Source organism: Molothrus ater, chromosome 8 (assembly GCF_012460135.2).
Source record: "Molothrus ater isolate BHLD 08-10-18 breed brown headed cowbird chromosome 8, BPBGC_Mater_1.1, whole genome shotgun sequence".
In the NCBI taxonomy this organism is placed as follows: domain Eukaryota; kingdom Metazoa; phylum Chordata; class Aves; order Passeriformes; family Icteridae; genus Molothrus; species Molothrus ater.
Window position 1 is genome coordinate 1,327,296 of NC_050485.2, and position 21,388 is coordinate 1,348,683.

Sequence of the window (21,388 nt, forward strand, 5' to 3'; positions counted from 1 at the left end):
TCAAGTGTGTTGAAGTTATCCCACCTATGTTTCTTTCTCAGTTTTATTTAGAGCTTAGTTTCGACTGCCTCTTTGAATCGCTTTCCCTCCAACCGCTCACTTCTCTGCATTCAGTAACAGATGTAGAAGTTCTAGCCCTTTGAGGATCTGTAGTTATGGGTCATCCTGAAGGATTTCTGCACTGTTCACTGTCTTTATTAAACTGAACACTCCATAGAAGTCAGGAATATTTTACTATATAAATAACACGTTTGCTAAGTTTGCCTTTGGAGTTGCAAAACTTTTATGTTGTTACCAGCCGATGGGTTTCCCTGTGACTGAAACCTTTGAGTTCTGATGGAAACGTAAGGAAAGAGCGATAACGAGTTATCTGAAAAGGCTGAAGTGTACAGCAGCTGCCAAGAGTGATCCAATGCCACTCCAGAGGCTCTTGGATGAATCAGCAAAACCCACATATGCATCTATAGGGGCTGTTGTGTGAGTGAGGAGAAGGCAGTGGGTGCCCAAGGTGCTGAGGGAGCAGTGGATTCCCTGTCCAATGAGGTGGAATGCTCCGCGGGCACATGGTTCACGCTGCTCAAAATAACTTGGGACCTGCACACTGACAAATGCTGCTGCTCCGGTGGTGACAGGTTGTCCAGCTCCTCACAGCCATCCTCACAATAACCAAGGTTAACTTCCCTCACTGGATGGACTCCTAACTCTTTCTGTTCCTGAGGACTCGGAGAATCCCTTCGCTTCCTTAACTTTAACCTCGCACTTCTGGATACCTCTCAGCGCTACTCACTGCCACTCTGGGCAGCAACATCTGGAGGAATTAAAAAAGGTAATCCCTCAATTTCAGATTGGTCTGCATTTTGATTTTGCAGAGTGTAGCAGAAGGGTTTGATAAGCATGTGTATTTGAATGCTAATCACAGCTGGCAAGGCATATACAGGGAACAAATACGTTTTTAAACTGACGTAGATTATGCTGAGGTACGTGCATTGCAGGGAAAGAGAAACTGTGTTCTGCAGCATTATAAAGGACCTGAATAGCATTGGTGGGGTTCTTAAAATCCCTTGGAGCCAGTCTGACTCCTCTGAAGAGTCAACACGATTCTAATGACCTGAAGAGTTCCTTGCCGGGACTCTTTCCTCTTCCTGCTCATCGTCCCTTCATGGAACAATGGAGGAGTGAAATATATACATTCTTGTATTCAGCCTTAAACCAAGATGCCATCATTTGGAAGTCCTTCTTAAGCAAAATCAAGCCTAATTTAATGTGACCCCCATAGTTAAATGCTTTCTATTTATTTAATTATTTATTCTGTCATGTAAAATGACCCCCGTGGCTATATTTAGTGCAGGGAGATCTGCTCTCTGGATTAATGTACACAACAGCTGCAGAAACAGTCCTGCTAGAAGGGCATAGCTCTCACCCTTGAGCTCACTATCTCCTTTGCTCTCTTTCTCTCTCTCAGAAAAGTATTTGACTGTCAGTAGCAAATGTTTGGCCCAATATATTGCAACATTAAGCAGTAATCAGAAGCCCATGTTAAGTTACCAAATAATACATCAACAATTGACAAGAGAACAGAGCAGCTCCTGAGCATAAGTTAACAGAACATTATAGAAATCAAGCTAAAGACACTGATTACTTCATCAGCAGTTTCGTTTCAGTTGTGAGGTTTACATTTTTGAAGATGCCCTAGAGTTTAAGAATGAAAACAAAATCAGCAAGTGTTAATGGAACAATTTCATAAACTTCAGCTCTGCTCTTCTCCCTCTCCTACACCTCCTGAAGGTTCCTGAGGTCAGGATATTTCTTTGGTTTTTTCTGTCTTTAATTTATTTTTTTTTACTGTCAGAAACAGCTAACAAAATTAAACAGCAATAGCATGGTAGTTCCTGTAGCTGAGCAGAACAATATTTACATATCAAAAAATATTTATGGTCAATTCAGAAGATAGGTCTTGTACATGGCAGAGTACCAAGCACAAACGGGAACTGTGTGATCTGTGCTGGTTTTTATTCCTGTGCATTCTTTAGAGATTTTACAGGCAGGTCTTGCTGTGGTAGGAATCTTTTTCTATCCATAGCTGATAGCAATTAGTAGTCTAGGCATATTTGCACATAAACACAACATTAAGATAATTTGTCAAAAATGTACACAGTACCACAAAGGTAATTGGGCAATGCAACCTCAATTGTAATCTAAACCACAGGGTGAGGGGGGAAAGAAAAAAAAAATCAGTTTACTTTCTTTTTAAAACTTAACTGGATTCGTGCTCGTTTTCATAAATAGGAATGGGCAAATTATTCCTGTAGAATATAAACCTCATTTAAACACTGCAGTTTGAAAATATGATTAAAATATGTAGGCTTTTATGTTACAATGCTCGTAGGGAAGACTGTTGAAAAAACATAAAAAAGAACAGTGGACAGAAAGAAATATAGTGAGACTGTGAGAAAAGAAAGGCACAACTGAAAAACCTGAGAAAAAAAAACCACAATCCAGACTTTTGTGTCTAATTTAACACTTAAGTTACCTTTTCCACCAGGAACCTGTACTTGTAGGAAAACTGAATCTCATTTTAAAATCAGCCAGCCCACAGATTTGAAATTTCCAGCCAAAGAGATGTGCAAATGCCATGTGGTTTCACTGCCCTCCTTTTTCAGTGTGCAATTGCTGCAGGGCTGCAGTCAGCAGCACTCGTGTGTGAGTCCCTGGCACTGGTGCCACTCACACACAGGGGACAACAGAGACATCAGCTCAGCTCTTTGGGTTGTGCAAATTCCCATGGCAGTGCCAGTGCAGGGCTGTGATTTTGTGTCAGTCTAGGCTGAGCCTGTGCAGTGCCTTTGAACACTGGGAGCTAAGCTGGAGTTCAGTCCCAAGCTGAAATCCTCAGCCACGTGCAGGTGTGGATTTCTGCTCTGCTCCCACACACTGCCAGCAGGACCCACAGACATGGCTCAGTTCAGATCATTTGGCTCACAGTCCATGAAAATGCATTTATAGTCTAGCAGAGTGGGTGTGTGTGTTTGAACCAGGATAAATTAATATTGTTACCTGCTAGTTATATTTTCATTAAGGACTTCCATATGTACATTCAGCATCAAATTGTAGATCTCTGCTGCAACTCTTTTGGCCTTGCATATAAACTTTTTCTCATATGGGCAATCCTTGAAGGAAAGAGGATTATACACATTACTTGAATCAATAAAAACTCATCCTACATTGCGAGCACTTGAAGTTCCCTCAGAATTTGTTCTGATATCTGAGGCCTGGCTGCACAGGGCATTGGGAGAAGAGGATGGAGAACCATCCCAGGCAGGCCTCAAAGACAGCCATCACCTGTCTTCCTGCTGAACTTTTAATTTAAAAATCAGCTGCAAATGTATTTGTTTCAATGACATGTTGTTTCTTCAAGATATCGTTTGCTTTGCAGTTCAAGGAGATTCACTGAGGAGGAAATGGGAACTTGGGACATGGGATAAAGGGTATCAGTTCTCATTTTGAGAACTACTAAGGGACAATATTAATTATGAAATAAGGAAGATATTTTGTGATCTGAGTGAAAAATCAAAGGTCTTTTCATTATATGAGAGAATAAAAGAAATGTTGACAAAGTTAGAGAGCTCCTAATGTGCCTTTCCCTTGAAGCAGAGTTGAGTATTTCCTCCTGCTCAGGGTGTCTAATACTGTAACAGTGAGGTCATGGGCCAGGGCATGACTCCAAGTGCACACAGGGCTCCTGCAGTGTCTGCTGCAGAATAACTTGGAGAGAGGATTGATCCCATCCCATTTCTGAGGGATTTTGTTTCCATGAGAAGTTGTTACACTCCTGAGCCTGGAGATTCCCATTTTCCACATTCAATTACATTATTGAAACTGGGGGTTTGGTTATCTGACTCAGTACAGGGAATGGAAATCAAAGCCACTAAAGTGTCTAAAGCAGAAAAGCAAAGCACCCTCTTGCACACAGCTTTCTAAACACCATTTAAAAATATCTCACACACACGCCCCCAAACACACAACCTCAGTCCTCCAGCCCAGCCCAGCCTTCCCTGTGTCTGGAGCCTCAGCCTGTCTTGCAGCAGCCACAGCTTGTCAACAGGCAGTACAGAAAGGGTGACAATGGCAACTGCTAAGTGAGAATTCCTGCAAGCCCAGAGAATGTGCCTGTGATCCTCCAACGTCTGCAAGGCACAGCACTTGTGTCAGCTCTTACCTTGATTTTCACAGCTGCAGTCATACAGCTGCAACACCCCCAGAAATGTTAAACTCTCTATGGGTAAATGCAATTTATGTGCAATTAAATGAATGATGAAGTAGACAGAGACTGCAATATTTGCTAAACTTTCCCCTTTGCACACTGAGGTGCTGGGCATGCAGAGTGCTGCTGTGTAAAGGGCACAAAGGCCTCTCTGCAGAGCAGAAGCAGAATCAGGAGTTTGTGTGCTTGCTGCTCTGCTGCTGGGGGTTCACACAAAGGCACTCCAACAGAAGGAATGGAGCTTGAAAAGCTAAGACAGGAACAATCAAAATTTCTCCTTTTAACTTCTGAAAGACCAGGATGATCCAATGCTTTTTGCATCAAATCTGCTAATTAATAACCTGTCTATTCTGATATAGAGAAGGAGAGTTTGAAAAATTATCTTTAGGATATCAAGCATTAGAAGCTGTTCTCACAAAATAAAATGGGGATATATCAGATATATCTAGGATTCTCTTAAGCTTGCTGAGATTTCACTGGTGCTATTGCTGTAGGAAAACCTCAGATTCTTTCAGTGGTGACTCAGGAATGAGTCTAAGAAAACTCAAACAAGAAGAAATGAAAGTGTTTAGTGTCTATGCAAGACCCCTGTGGTACACATTTCCTCCCTTCCATGTAAGATTTTCAGGTCAAGCCACTGCCAAAACAATCTGTGGAAACTTATTCTACCTTTGTGAATATTTAATGCTAAAGATCCCTTGGCTAATAAGAGAACATTTCCATAAGCAGAGGCTCTGGAAACTCAAATCTTGTTCAATTAGTTGCCTAATGGAAACTGAATTAGCAGAGTGAAGAAATTCCTGGAATCAGTTTTGTTCATGGCATCCTCTGGTGCCTTTCAGGATAGCAGGAGCCCAAGGTCACTGCAGTTGGTGTCCCAGGAAAGCCAAAGATGCCCTCGTGCTGTGGTTTGGAGCTGGAGCTAATGAGCCAGTCAAGAGTAGAAACTGCAGGCTGCTGGTGGCAGTCACCCCATTTCCCCTTAAATAAAACCAGTTTAGAGACATTACTTGTAACCAGCAATGCAATTCCTGCCCTTGATACAGGTTCATTATGGCACTTTTCCAGTCAGCAGAATCATTGGTGCTTTCATTGCCCCCACAGATTGCTGCCTACTGTGGTTTTGCTGCTTTGTCCTTCTTCCTGCCTGCTCAACACAGTTATCTGCACTTATCTGCTCAGCAGAGATATCTGCAATTACAATACAGTTAGCACAGTTCTTTGACAATAAACCACAACAACCTGGACATCTCTCAAGGCAGAATTAATAACCATAATGGGATTGCCCAGTTGCCTGAAATTTAACATTTTCCATTAAATTAAAAATATAAAATAATTCCAAATATTTTAAAACTTCAGTAGACAAGCACTGCCTCAAAGTGCTACATTTGACTAGAACCCAACGACTTCATTACTAAAAATAGAATAAAAAGTCATCTTCTACACAAGCTGAAAATAGAGAAGAGTTAGATATAAAATTCTGAGCCTGGGTGAGCTCTAAAGAAAAGTGATGGCCCTCTAAGTATTAAGAATTTGGCATCAGATTGATTCTCATGAATATCTTGCTTCCCAACTCTAGGAGGAGAACTCTGCTCCCTTCTACCTCTTCTGCTCCAGTGGGCAGAAGGAAGGAAGTTGTTGCAGGTCCTATGCTGGAGAACTGTTTGTTTTCCTCTCTTTGCTATCAGACAGTGGCTTCCTCACTGGGATTTTCCAAGCTAGAATTATAAAATTATTTGGCCTAAATACATCTAAACACATCTTTGAGAGTAGCTCCTTATGTTGCAGTAATACTCCTTAAGCAAATTAGCAGAAATTATTTCTTTCAGGTTTCAATGCTTTTGATTCATCAAAAGATGAATAGAAGACATGCAAGAATAAAGTGTCAAATATACCCAGAATGAAGTCTCACATAACCATACTGAACACACAGGTGCTTTCCTATGTTTTCCTGCAGAAAATCTACACTATGCAATAGCACTTATGTCTGTGCAACAGAGGCAAATGAAACCCTGAATACTCTCAGTCAGACAATTTTCATATACTCTTTAGACAAAACTATTAAAGGAGTTCTTCAAGTTCATTTGACTTCAGGTTTTGATCACACTATTCCTTCCCTCCTTAGAGCATCCAGTGTCCTCTAAAGATCTGCATCATCTTTTTTCAGCTCTGATGACCTTTACAGGCACTGAGATGAAGATGTGCCATTCTGAAATGCTGCAGAAAGAGTGGCCAAGAAATGCAGCAAGCTAAATTTTGCCACCTTGTAAAACAGACACTTCTGCAGCCACGTAAGAAAGCCTTCCACTGTGTCCTGTGAAGCTCCAAAGAGCTGGATGTTCTAATTCAGCCTCTCCACACGTGGAGAGGTTCTAGGCTGCAGTTCATTCATGGGACAGGTGTGTCCTGCAGGCTGTAAACTCCCCATGGCAGAATGTATTTCAACTCTTGGGAGCTGAAACTGTAGCTTTAGCAGTGACCTTTAGAGCACATAGTCTGTGATCAGCACATAAACAAGCAAAGAGAGCCCCTGAAACACGTTCAGCTGCACTAAGGGGGCACAGCTGCCCAACAAGTGAAAGCTGAGCAAGCAAAAGCAGTTTCCACTGAGCAGGAACTTTAAGCCTCATGAAGAACTCTTTGTACTCTGAAGAGGTTAAATTATAAACTCTGTGCAGTCATGAAACAGCTCATGATATTATCTCGTGTGGGCTTCCCAAATCAGTGCTCTCCATGTGCCACAGCTCCACTGAAACACTGCACCAGATAATGGAATGCCAAGTGTTCAGTAGGTATCACAGAGCTGGCTCAGCTGCAGGGACTCCATGGTGTGCTTAAAGGCCTGCAATTTATATGGCATTTTATTTCCAGCTACAAACTCAGCAATATTTTGATTGGGTGCCTCTGTAGTCTTAGTGATTTTCTTTGTTTAATATTATAATAATAAAGCGAAATCAACAAATATAAAATGCCCAATATTTACATAAGGAAGAGGATTTCAGTATTAAGAAAGCTGCCTCAATCAGAGGGATTAGGGTCTCAAAATGCACATCAGATTATGATAGCTGTATGTCCATTCATTGAAGAAGAATAGAAACAGTTTAAATTGAAACCTTCCTTTTTGTAAATAAGGAATAAGGGCTGGCACTCACACTCCAGGAAGAAATACTGCAGCAGTATGAGACATTACCACATCATTTATCCTTAAGCATCCCTTTTCCAGGGAAAACTGTCCCACTAGAAAAGCCCAAAGCCTTTCACAGCAGAAATACCTTTTAAACTTTTCCTTCCCTGATAACTTCAGCTGCTACACAAGGCTGTGAATGGAGATGGCCAAAGCTGGGGCATAGATGTTCTCTTCTCTTGATGACAAGACCAGAACCTTCTGCAGGGTGACAAACCAGACAGCTTGGGGCAGGAACACCTGAAACCACTGCAGCAAGATTTCCCAGTGAAGCAGGAGGGAGATAATGAGCACTGCATAGCCTGAGAGACAGGTCCAGGGAACAGTCCTGCACTTGTTTCAGTACCTGGGAGGAATCAGCTCTCCCAGTGGGGTAAAGAGCACTCATTTGCATTCCTGTTCAGGGCACCAGAAGAGGAGGGTGTTGTCAGGGTGTCTGAATCCCCCTGCACTCACCATGGCTCTCATGTAAATAAAGGGAGAACCCCACACAGTTACACTTGTTCAAGTGTCAAAGGGGATGCTTTAGCTTTGCTTGTCAGGCATGCAGGTTAAGTATGAGCTTCCTGATGCTCTCATCTCATGTGGTACATTTTTCCAGAATTAGGATGACCTAAGAACATGATTCTAAAACCCCTGTAGTACAAATTATGTTTGCATCAAATAATGACACAGTTCTCTACTTACTTTCAATAAATAATGACATAGTTCTCTACTTACTTTAAATAGCTTATTAGAAATAATGCTGGATTTAAGAAGCTATGGAACATTTAGCACCATTATAGCTTCCTATAATGCATGAAAAATTGTCATTATAGAATATTTTAGTTCTTTTTCCTTCCTCCTCACATCCCTCTTATGATTTTGAGGCTTCATTTACTTACTACTTCAGTGCTTTTCAAGCTAAATTTACTTCACTTTAAAGTACTGTTATTCTCAACAACTTTCAGTCCCTGAAATATCCAACACTTAATCTAATCTGGTGAGACTGTTTCTTAGCTGAGAAACACACGTCAGCAACGAGGAATATTTGACATTGAAACTCAGTTAATAGCCCTGTAGTTGAAATTATGCCTTGAACAGAATAGAAAACACCACACTCTCAGTTATTTTACGTGAGGTCACTGACAATAGAAAGTGATCAAGGATGAACTTTACTGGCTAAAGGCAGGAGTGTCTGGCAGGAAGTGGAGAAGGAACCTTTAACCCAAGGCCATCCTTCAAGTACTACAAGTACTCCCAAGTATTCAGCACACAGATGCAGTTTGAAAATGTTGTGTTCTGCTTTTCAGAAGCCCGTCATTGTGTTCAATCAAAATAATTGCTATTGATAAGGTGTGGTCCTGTTTGTCCTTTTTGTTGGCAGCATGCAAGACGACAGTTTAGAAACCTCAACTTCAATATCTCAGCTTCTGAGAGAGAGCTATTTAGCAGAAACTAAGCACCAAGGGAAGAGTGAAAGAAGCAGATCAGAGCCAGTTTCTCGTAATTTCCACTATGGCAATGCTTCTGGTGATTCAGATGAGGTAGCTGCCCAAGATGACCTCCCAGACCTGTCTGCCTTTTTGAGCCAAGAAGAGCTTGATGAAAGTGTAAACCTGGCAAGACAAGCTATTGATCAGAACCCACTGGAAACGAGACAGGATGAGCTTCAGGCACATTCACAGCGCCCCCCAGAGCAGCTGAACACCACGGGAAAACACAGACAAATGGCCCAGTCCACAGCTCTGAAAACAGCAGACAATGGCCTGCACTCCAACTTTTGTCAGGAACACGTCAGAAATACAAAGGGGTCCAAAGGGAGCTCTCAAGATCTAAAGAAACACCACCTCCCTTCTGAATCAGAATCCAAAAAGGAATTCCTAAACAAGGCAGCAGATTTCATTGAGGAGCTCTCATCACTTTTTAAAGCTCACAACTCGGAAAGAATACGACCCCGAACGTGCAAAAACTACAAGAGCAAAATTGATTCTAAGAACAAGTCTGCTCAAAAAGGCAGCTCTAACCTGTCTCTCACATCAGAAAACAGAGAAAGGCTTTCCATTCCAACACCTCAAGACTTGGAAAAAGCAGAGAAAACTTTTGAACAAACAGATGATCAACAGGCAGCAAACCTGGAATCTATCAGTCAATTAACAAGTGCAGAGCAGAAAGCAGAGTCAGAATCTGCCTCTGTATATTCTGATGAGCCCCTTGGACAGCCACCACGTTTCACTCAAAAACTGAAGAGCAGGGAAGTTCCTGAAGGATCCAAAGTGCAATTGGACTGCATTGTGGTAGGAATCCCAGCACCTGAAGTCAGGTAAACATGTTCTGCACTTGTCATTTTGTATTTCTGTAATGGTAGGTGTGTGCAAGTGGGAAATACCTTGTTTGGGAAGAATATTATTTCTACTATTTCACTCTAAACTCACTGCTCTAACTAACAGTTTAGAGGCATTCCCTTGGTGGAGCCATTACAAATGTTGTATTGTGTTCAGCCCATAAACTCATAGAGGAGTCTGACTAAAAGAGAAAACAGTGCCAGAAATTAAGGGGTTTTTAAACAGAAAACAAACAGGAAATATCATCCCTTCGATATTAGGGACACTCTCTGCTTATAAAGCCAGACTCTGAACACTTCTTTTGCTTATTTCTCCAGGCACTTGCCTTGATAAATCCTTTTGATAATAAAAATGTCAGTAGGATCCCTGGAAGTCAGAAATCATTTTTCCCCCTTTTATCATTCATAGCTTATAATGCAAAGACAACGAGTGAAATCATCTTCTCTTATGGATCTGAACCTGTACACAAACTCAGTCTGGCTTTCTCCATAGTCAGAACAGGTGAACACTGAATTGCTTGTTCATAGACTGTACTCCAACACACAATGTTCAGAAGGCCACAGCACTGTCCTTATACCAGCAGTCATGTCTGTGCTGTTGACATACATAAAAGTGACAAGGTGCTCATGTCATCCAAGTTTAGGTGTTTAACAACCCCCAGAATTAGAAGCTGACACTATGGAGTCACTGAAGGCTCACAAGGGCAGATTGGAGAACCCAGGAGTGATGGCTCATCCTACAGATATCCAGGGATGAGCAGAATGCCTGCACACCCAATTCAGGAGCCACTGCTTCCACAGAAATGGATGATGGATATCTTTGTAACTTGGGTCCATTTGTGCCCCAACAAAACTGAAGCTTTTTAGTTGAAATTTCTATTTCAACATTTGATTTTGTTAATTTTGATTAATTAAATAAGCTACTTATGTGAATGCCATTCAGTACAGGAGCTACTACACCTCTGTAGAAGAAGCATCCATCAGATATAGGAAATTAGGGACAAGGAGAAAGAAGTCCCCTAGGGAAAGTTAGTCCCAAACGTTACAGCTCAAGAAAAAGGTCATGCTCAGCTTTCAGTTTCACAATTTTAACTAAAAAAATAAAAGATAAGTCACAAGGGGGGAACTCTGAACTCTCTCTCCCTTGTGTTTGTGTGTGTATGTACATGCTACATTAAGGAGAAAGCTGGGAATGTTAGCTACTTAAGAGTTTCCTGATCATAATTATTTATTAACAAAACTTTGTCATGTTCATCCAAGATTCTTTCACCTCCACCACTGTGCAGAAGTAACACTGAGAGAGGGTGCAAAACTTGTCACTTGACTGAGTGATAAATATTCACATGCTTCCATGTATGGTGGCCTTGTTAGTCACTGCTACAGCACAAGGAAACCAGAAACCAGAATGTACTTTGGGGTTTGTGTACCATTAATCATGGGGACCAGAAGAATGCAGCATTTTTTCCCCTAAAAATAGTGTTTATCTTTGATCTGCTGTGCAAAGCTTCTGAAAGAGGCATCTTGTTGGCCATAGCTGTGGGACTGTGAGCAGAACTGGGCTCAGAATTGCCAAATGTCTTGCTTGGAGGGTAGAAGTTTTCCAAGGTTTATGGTGAGTGAGTTCGGTCTGTGGAGCTGGGCAAGGACAGAAGGATTCTAATAGAAAGGCAAAAGGAATAAAAATATCAGCAGTCCCAGGAAAGGACCAGCTGGCAAGGTAGCAACTGCTGAAAGAAAGCTTAATGACCTTTGACTTGAAATGGACTTCTGAACCACAGAAAGGGATCCCAAGGGCCTTAAATGCATCTATTAGATACAATGACAAAGTAGAAGTCATACTGTGGGAACCCAGAGCACTGTGAAACAAGAACAGGATTCAGCAAGCTCTGCAATGCAGTTCATCAGTCAACACTAGCAGCAGTCTGATGGTTAGACTGATGTAATGGGGATTACAAGAGAGAAATTAGAGACAGGATATTTAGAAAGAAGCTGATCACAGGGATAGAAAGGACTGGAAAATATGAAGGGCAGATACCATGTTTGAAAGCAAGATAGTACTAAACCAAATTGATGTAAAAGATGGTGGAAATGACATTTGTGATGGATCAGGGTCAAAATACCATTTTGGTTATTTATCAAATTACCAAACCACGGCAATGATAAAGCATTACAGGTGTGGTACATAACTATCCAGCACAAGGGCTCACTGAGGGAAAGAAAACTGGATGGTGGAGCAGGGGAAGAACTGGGGAACTGATCTGAAACACCAGGACATGGAAAGCCAAGTCCTCTTGGCTGAATTCAGAAAGACCTGCCCAAATGTTTTTAAAGGTAACTCAGCCTTAATGTAAGAAGCCCACAATTCAGAGGAAGATTATTTGGCCAACCTGTCTGGAAATGTGTGTGAGAAGTGACTCATTTTTCAGTGTGACACCACAGGATGTGTGCCTCCAGCTAGCTCAAACCTTAGCTGGCAGTTAAAGAGCACTGCTGCAATTCCTGCTGATTGCTTTGCTCTGACTGCACTGTGGGTTAGAAACAAACCTTTGAGAGAAATGCAGGGTGTATTTCCAAAGTGTTTGATGACCTCCTTCTCATGCTCCCTTCTATGAGTAATGGTAGGTGTGACATTTACTCCCCTCTGTGAGGAGAGCACTCCTTTTTCCCTCAAGTTCAGAGGTGTCTACATTTTTCCAAACTGTTTGGCACATCACTCTCAGGTTAATTTTACTGATGAATCACATTGCATGGTTTGGCATCCACAGCTATGCTGGAAGTGTCATGAGGATTTAATGTTCTAAAAACAGGCTGTATGTCATAAGGTTTCCATGAAAACATTCTTTAACATAAGCATACAAAGCCTAAAAGCTGCATTTTATGCTGCTTTGTTTGAGGAGATCAGACCTGCAACTAATAACAGGTTTTTAGAAACTCTGAAACCCTGCAAGATAATTAAGATTTTTCTCCCTGGCTGCCAAATGAAAGCATTTCTCTGTTTTAGTGCTCAGTCTACAGCCAAACTTCTCTTACATTCAGCTCCAGTCAAGTCAGTGGATTAAGATCTAGGATGAATTTGGCACAGGAGATGACAGTGCCTGTGCTGAATGTGAGCCTCCCTTGCATGAGGAACTCTCTCTGCAATCCATGGCAGGGATGAAATGTCAGTGGCAGAGCTCTGCTGCTCCAGCCATGGCACGTACCTCAGGGGCAGAGCTGCTGGGGCTGACTTGCATTGCCACCATGTACAGTGCTTTCATGGGAAGTACAAAACCAAATGTGAGCAAGGAAGGAGTAGCTACACCACCCCAAGGTTTTCCATGAAGCCTAACTTCACAGGAGACCACTGGTTTTGATTTATCAGCATTACAACCAGACAACATTCACACAACATGCTCCTTTTTGCAACTTAATCTCAAAATACTTGAACATTATGCTGAAAAGAGTCACTACAGAGCACACTGCATGGAGAACTAAGCACAGGTTTGAATCAGGAGTTTATTCCTGAAGTTTTAAATTACTGATGCTGCAAATTTGGGATTAACCAAAGGAAAAATAACTGCAAAAAAAACCCAATTAACTCAGTCCTGCTTCATTGTTTGAGTTTATACTACTTGTATACTAATAAAAGAAGTGTAAAAATTGGCTTGTGTTTTAAAATTTGCTTATAGGAAAATTAAATTGTGCCTCACAAAAGTATGACACAGACTTAACTCTGCACAAACACAACAGGTTAATTGGAAAAGCTGATCAGTAGCACAGTTCTACCTTAATGGCAATTATATCACAGCATTTTGTGTAATGTGTTTTGCCACTTCAGTAAGGAAACACATTTAAGTGGGCACAAATATATAATAACACTGTACTATGCAAGTTATTTTAATGTTCTGAAAAGGTGCTGCTGGAAATGAAATCAAATTGTAGAGCATGGGTATTCTCCTGAATGCTTATTGGTATCTGCCAAGGCTCACACACTCAAACAAGGCTACAATATAAGGAAGAGGCATGGGGTGGGAATATAAAAAGACATGAGTAAGTGCCATGACTCATGTCCCAAAGTACACAGTTGCCTACATGAACTACACACCTAAAAGGCAACTTGTACATTCATATACCAAATTTGTGCCTCTAGTCACACAACTGCATGAACCTTCTCTCCTGATAATGTGACCATTTTCAGTGATCACCAGCTGCAGCTCTTGAGAACAATAATGTAAACAGAATTTTAAAAAATTCTCCCTTCAGTATCACAGGAATCGTATGTAATTCCCAAGTCTGGAACTTGAAAAGGCACTAATAAATGTCACAGGATATTTTCAATCAACCCTGTAATGCACATTACCATACTTCTCCCTTGGGCCTGTAAACATTTCCTCTGCTTGCTCCTGGTAGAGTTGTTCATCTGTCCCAGGCAGGGGAGGTTTCTGCTCTGGACGCCAGCTAAGAGCTCTGGTGTCTGTACCTGCACTGTGTGAGGACAGCACTGAACAGAAAAGAAAATGTGATACTCACTTCTGGGGAACCTGTCAAAAAAACTCTCTTTGTATCCAAGTATTAGTGGTAAAAATTCCAGATTTGGACAAGCCATTATGGGCAAAGTTTAAAATAGATGTAGTTGTTCCTTCTGTTTGAAGAGTTTTGTTTTAGAGGATCTCACAGGACTGTGATAGAGTATGACCACTAGAAGTTGATCAGAAGAAGGTAGAAAAATTATTTTTAAAGGAAATGGATTTTGAATGGAAACACAAAGGAATAGTTTCAAAATAAAGATAACATAAATAAAGATTTGTATTTTCAAAATAAATGTTAGCAAGGAAGTATACAGTCTAATCTATTGGAAAATAATGATAATGGTACTGTGATCATGGAATCCTTAAAGGGAGAGGTAGTTCATAAATTATGATTTTAAGACCAGTGATTTCACGTTTTTAGAACTGTTTTTTAGTGCTGCTTCCCACCATGGGGAAGAAGTTAAAAGAGACTGGTTACACACTCCAGGGCAATGAGTGAATGTACACACATGTATAGAACATTCTATACAGACAGGTATAGAATGTACACACATGTATAGAATGTGCACACATGTATAGAATATGCCCACATGTATAGAATATGCACACAGGTATATAATGTACACACACGTATAGAATGTACACACAGGGATAGAATATACACACACGTATAGAATGTACACACATGTATAGAATATACACATATGTATAGAATGTACACATATGTATAGAATATACACACAAGTATAGAATGCACACACGTATAGAATATGCACACATGTATAGAATGCACACACATGTATAGAATGTGCACACACACATAGAATGTGCACACATGTATAGAATATGCACACATGTATAGAATGTACACACATGTATAGAATATGCACACATGTATAGAATGTGCACACATGTATAGAATGTACACACATGTATAGAATGTGCACACATGTATAGAATGTACACACATGTACAGAATGCGCACATATGTATGGAATGCGCACACATGTATAGAATGTGCACACACGTATAGAATATGCACACATGTATAGAATATGCACACACGTATAGAATGTACACACAGGGATAGAATGCGCCCACATGTATAGAATGTACGCACATGTATAGAATGTGCACACATGTGTAGAACATGTACACATGTATAGAAAGCACACACATGTATAGAATACACACACATGTATAGAATATACACACATATATAGAATACGCACACATGTATAGAATGTGCACATGTATAAAATGTACACACAGGGATAGAATGTACACACAAATATAGAATATGCACACACACATAGAATGTACACACATGTATAGAATGTACACAAATGTATAGAATATGCACACACATAGAATGTACACACATGTATAGAATGTGCACAAATGTATAGAAAATGCACACACACATAGAATGTGCACACATGTATAGAATATGCACACATGTATAGAATGTACACAAATGTATAGAATATGCACACAAGTATAGAATGTACACACATGTATAGAATGTGCACACATATATAGAATATGCACACATGTATAGAATGTACACCCAGGTATAGAATGTACACATATGTATAGAATATGCACAGAGGGATAGAATGTGCACACATGTATAGAATGTACACACCTGTATAAAATGTACACATATGTATAGAATATGCACACAGGGATAGAATGTGCACACATGTATAGAATGTACTCACATGTAGAGAATATACACACCTGTATAGAATGTACACACATGTATAGAATATGCACACATGTATAGAATGTACACACATGTATAGAATGCACACACACATAGAATGTACACATATGTATAGAATGTACACACAGGTATAGAATGCACACACATGTATAGAATATACACACCTGTATAGAATGTACACACATGTATAGAATATGCACACATATATAGAATGTACACACACGTATAGAATGCACACACACATATAGAATGTACACACACGTATAGAATGCACACACATGTATAGAATGAACACACACGTATAGAATGCACACACATGTATAGAATGAACACACACGTATAGAATGTACTCACCTGTATAGAATGTGCACACACGTATAGAATGTACACACATGTATAGAATGTACACACACGTATAGAATGCACACACACGTATAGAATATGCACACATGTATAGAATGTACACACACGTATAGAATGCACACACACGTATAGAATGTACACACACGTATAGAATGCACACACACGTATAGAATGTACACACACGTATAGAATGCACACACATGTATAGAATGAACACACACGTATAGAATGTACACACATGTATAGAATGTACTCACCTGTATAGAATGTGCACACACGTATAGAATGTACACACATGTATAGAATGCACACACATGTATAGAATGAACACACACGTATAGAATGTACACACATGTATAGAATGTACACACATGTATAGAATGTGCACACACGTATAGAATGTACACACACGTATAGAATGTACACACATGTATAGAATGTACTCACATATATAGAATGCACACACACGTATAGAATGCACACACACGTATAGAATGTACACACAGGTATAGAATGTACTCACCTGTATAGAATGTGCACACACGTATAGAATGTACACACACGTATAGAATGAACACACACGTATAGAATGTACTCACATATATAGACTGTACACACACGTATAGAATGTACACACATGTATAGAATGTGCACACACGTATAGAATGTACACACATGTATAGAATGCACACACATGTATAGAATGTACTCACATATATAGAATGCACACACACGTATAGAATGCACACACATGTATAGAATGCACACACATGTATAGAATGTACACACATGTATAGAATGTGCACACACGTATAGAATGTACACACATGTATAGAATGCACACACACGTATAGAATGTACTCACATATATAGACTGTACACACATGTATAGAATGTACACACACGTATAGAATGTACTCACATATATAGACTGTACACACATGTACAGTTCATTTTGCTCTTTTTTCCCTCAGTGTCACTCTGGGCCGGTGTCAGGAGAGCTTGCTGGGTTAGCTGGATCTGTAATCTGAGCCACAACTCCCAGGGGCTTCTTCCTCCTCCTTCCACATGCGCCAGCTCCCCTGGCATCCCTGGCCTTGTGCTGCTGGCCCTGCTCCCGTCTGTGGGAGCACAGCTGGCTCTGCAGCCTCCAGAGGTGCTCCATGGTTTGCTTGCTGGCAGAGCACTCTCTGCAGCTTCAGCAAGCTCCACTGGGCTTTGGGAAGCAGCATGAATGGCTGCTGAAAGCTGCCTGCAGTAAAGTGCAGTCCTAGGAAGTGTCCATGGACGGGAGGCAGCTGAGGGCAGCCCTGGTGAGTGAAATGCAGGAATTCCCTGTGTGCTGTGACAAAGCTCTGTTGGATGGCTCAGACTCATGGGCACAAACAGGAGCTGCTCTTCTGCTCAGCCACACAATCAGCATTTAAGTGCTAGATCTGTGTTCCTCCATACCTCAGAGACCCATTGAGGCTCCTTCCTCAGTTCTGTGTTACACTTCAGTTATATTCTGGGTTTCTGCTGGTATGGACTGCTTAGAGAATTTTTTTTCCGATATATTAATTTGGGGTTTTCTTCATGCTTAATTTGTAGCACAAACTTGTTAAAAAGTTCTGCAACTGAGTGATCAAAACAATTTATTTATTCACATTTTCCTAAAATATCTGAGATGGAAATATATTGAAGTGCCTTATAGTTTAAGACAGGAGGTATTAATTATTACATTTTTTTACTTAAATACCTATCCTTATCCTTTCCACAACAATCCTATTTTCTGTAGTACCAGTCAAATGTTGACAGGTTCTTTTACCAAGTTACCATAAAAGATGATGGATGAAATTATTACTATTTTTTTTTAGAATTGAATAAAATATTGAATAAAAAATATTGCCAGTATCACAGCCCCTAGCCTCACATGCAGAAGATGCAGTAGCTAATCACATGTAATGAAGGAAGTCACAGGAAGAAAATACAAATACTTTAGTGGCATTTAATATCTATCTATTATCTTATTCATCTATCCATCTTCATGAGAAAAGTTACAGTGAAGATGAATGCACTTAAGTTTGGCTTTTCAAATTTAGCTAGTTATCTATAATTACAGGTATTTCTGAATATTATCTCAAACATTGAACTCTGGATCTTGATACACAGCACTACATCTTCTTTATAAAGCCTAGATTTAATTTGAATCTGTTTCTGCAGACCCACCTGCTTTGTGTGCTTCTGTTGTGCCCTGTAACCAGCATCCATCAGTCCTGCTCTTCTCCTGGTGGTTTCTGCCAGTGACAGATCCTAGAGAGCTCTCTGGGAAGGTGCTGCTTTCCTTTTGTGTGGATTCCTGCATTTTCCACTGAAACAACCCTTCTGAACACTGAGGGACTTAGGAATGAGAGTGGGACAGCTCCAGAGGGCCCAACAGATTCTTGGATCTGTAGCAGTGTTTAAAGAGGAGCACAGCAATATCGTGCAGAAGAGCACTCCAGCTGCAGCTGTGTCCCTGGCTGTTTCTGCGTGGAAGAACCTCTGTCGTCACAAATCAACTCTCTTACCTTGTGATACACTTCTGCTAGCTTTTATAAAAAGCAGATTGTGTTAAATATATGACCAAACAAAGACAAATTTCAGTCACATTATGAATTAACATGAACTTAAGAAACACAAGTTTGAGGGATATTTGTTAACTTAGAGTTGGGTGGATTTTGCTGCACATTAAGCCACTACACAGATCTGATTGTACCTCAAGAGAAAGATACAGAGTTCCAAATTCAGAACTCTTTTACTCTTTATTGAATATTATGAAAATCATCCATGTTTTATTCCTATGACTGTTGATTCAATACTTACCTGCAGTACTCTGTCAGAATCTTCAGGCTAAACCTACCGATTTTACCATCAGAAAGACTTCAAATATTATCATCCTAGTCACCAACTTGTTTGCATTGAAAAACAATTTCTTTTTGCTTTGCAGGTGGTACTGTGAAGGGAAGGAGCTTGAAAACTCACCAGACATCCAAATTATCCAGGCAGGTGACCGACACTCTCTGGTCATTGTTGAGGCTTTTGAGGAGGACACAGGGCGCTACTCGTGCTTTGCTTCCAACATCTATGGAACAGACTCCACCTCTGCAGAGATTTACATAGAAGGTAATCCTACAGCTGCTGCAGAAATGGTTGAAACTGGTCATAGGATAAAGATACAATTATATCTTTTTTGCTGACTGTGATAGTTCTGTCATTAAAAAAAACATAGCAGGAGTCAACATTTTCCATGGTTACTAAAATCATTATTATTTTCCTGTAAAACACTCTTCAGACAAGGGACCAGCCCTTACATTTTATTGTGTTACTTCCCAGAGGTTTTATATATCTAACTGCAAGATCCAAGTCTAAAAATACTCAGATTCTGAAACTACCTTGTATTTTTTGTCTGTGGAACTCTACAGAAGTGTAAGAAACTAAACTTTGTGTCTAATTCTTATTAATCCCTTTTCCCTACAGTCATTATTGCAAATTGAATGTAGGACAGCTTCCTCTTAACTCTTTCTTGGGACTGTGTAACCAAAATAAATATGCCATCAATTTTATATTCTCCTTGCCCAGTAGATGCTGTAAATCAAACAGAATATATATTTGCAGGTTTAGGTGTCCTTTCTTTTCCTTATGCTTTTTACTGTACATAGTAGGCCTAAGAGTCTAAGGTCTATGTATTATATATTTATTTTTTACACTTTCTTGGGTAAGATGTGAGATTGAATCCATTATTGTGCTAGCATGACTATAAACTTAAAATAAACACATAGGATTTTTTTCTTTTTCTCTCAGAGAAGCATACTATGAGCACCACCACTGAGCACAGTGGGGCCATTCACAAATTAAAGCACTGCCCAAAAGATGAATTTCATTCTGCTGTTATTCTCTTTCCACAAGTCTAACTTGACAGTGAAAGGACAAATCCTTTTTCAGCATCTGCCCTGCCCCTGATCAATGGGAGATGTCTGTGCTTGGCAGGGATTTACAAGCTCTCAAGGCAGGGGCCAAGGTTTGCTTTTGCCCAGCTCGGTGGGTGCTGGATGGGAGCCATGGCTGATGGAGATGCTCACTGGCAGGAACTGCAGAGAAAATGCAAATTCCAACACAGTGAAGGCAGAAGTGCAAAATGTCTCAGTAACTGACAGCAGTCAGTAAACAGAGCAAGGATCTCCTTCACATCGTGGCACAAGGCACCAGCTGGAGAATAACAGCTACAGTTCCAGGTCTCTCTTTTTCCTTTCAATCTGATAGCATCAGGTGTCTGAGAGAAGAAAGCTCCTACTCAATTCACAACAAATATGGACTAAATCATAGTGGCATTTGAAAGAGAACCCAAGGAACACCCAGGTATTCATTCCCTCTTGGATATTCCTCTCCTTGCTTCAGCTGCACCTCCTCCCAAATGTGCCTTATCCACACTTGCACAGTGTGGAACGTGTTCACTTCTCCTGCAATGGGACCTTTTGTCTGGGCACAGCTTTATAATACATACCCATGGAGTTGGCTACAGGCAAGCTGCATAAAGGTCTGTATCACTCAGAGAGAAACTCAAAACCCCTCTGCTAAATGATTTTTCTTTTATTTTTTCACAGGCATCTCTTCTTCTGACTCTGAAGGTGAAATCATCAAGGACGAAATGGATCAGTAAGTTTAAAATCAATTACACCTCCCATATTTCTTACAGTTAAAAACCCCACAAGTGCAGACATTTCAGCTTGCAGCTTCCAAGACATTATCATTCTGTTTAGGATTTGTTTGGATTGGTTGGGTTGGGTTTTGTTTGTGCACTTGTTTGCTTTACAAATAGTAGGGAACAAACATTTGTTTGCTTTTGTGTCCTCAACTTTGGATTAAGAATTGAAATTTTAGTATTAAATAGTAATATAAAAGGAAAGGTGTTACCATAAATATTGAAATTCTAAAATTAATTTACTAAAACAAAAGCCATTTGACTAGATCCAGCTAAAATGCTGATTTAAGTGTCTGACTT

The 21,388-nt window shown here is 40.3% G+C and overlaps 1 protein-coding gene across 1 annotated transcript in view; it reads left to right on the top strand.

The window, feature by feature from the left end:
- Window positions 1–643: 643 nt before the first annotated feature.
- Window positions 644–21,388, top strand: part of MYPN (myopalladin) — a 60,368-nt gene continuing 39,623 nt past the window's right edge. Inside the window, exons 1-4 of the mRNA XM_036386145.2 lie at window positions 644–826; window positions 8,812–9,747; window positions 19,337–19,512; window positions 20,991–21,042. Coding sequence (XP_036242038.1) covers window positions 8,813–9,747; window positions 19,337–19,512; window positions 20,991–21,042 — 1,163 coding nt within the window. The 5' untranslated portion in view covers window positions 644–826; window position 8,812. The remainder of the gene's footprint in view (window positions 827–8,811; window positions 9,748–19,336; window positions 19,513–20,990; window positions 21,043–21,388) is intronic.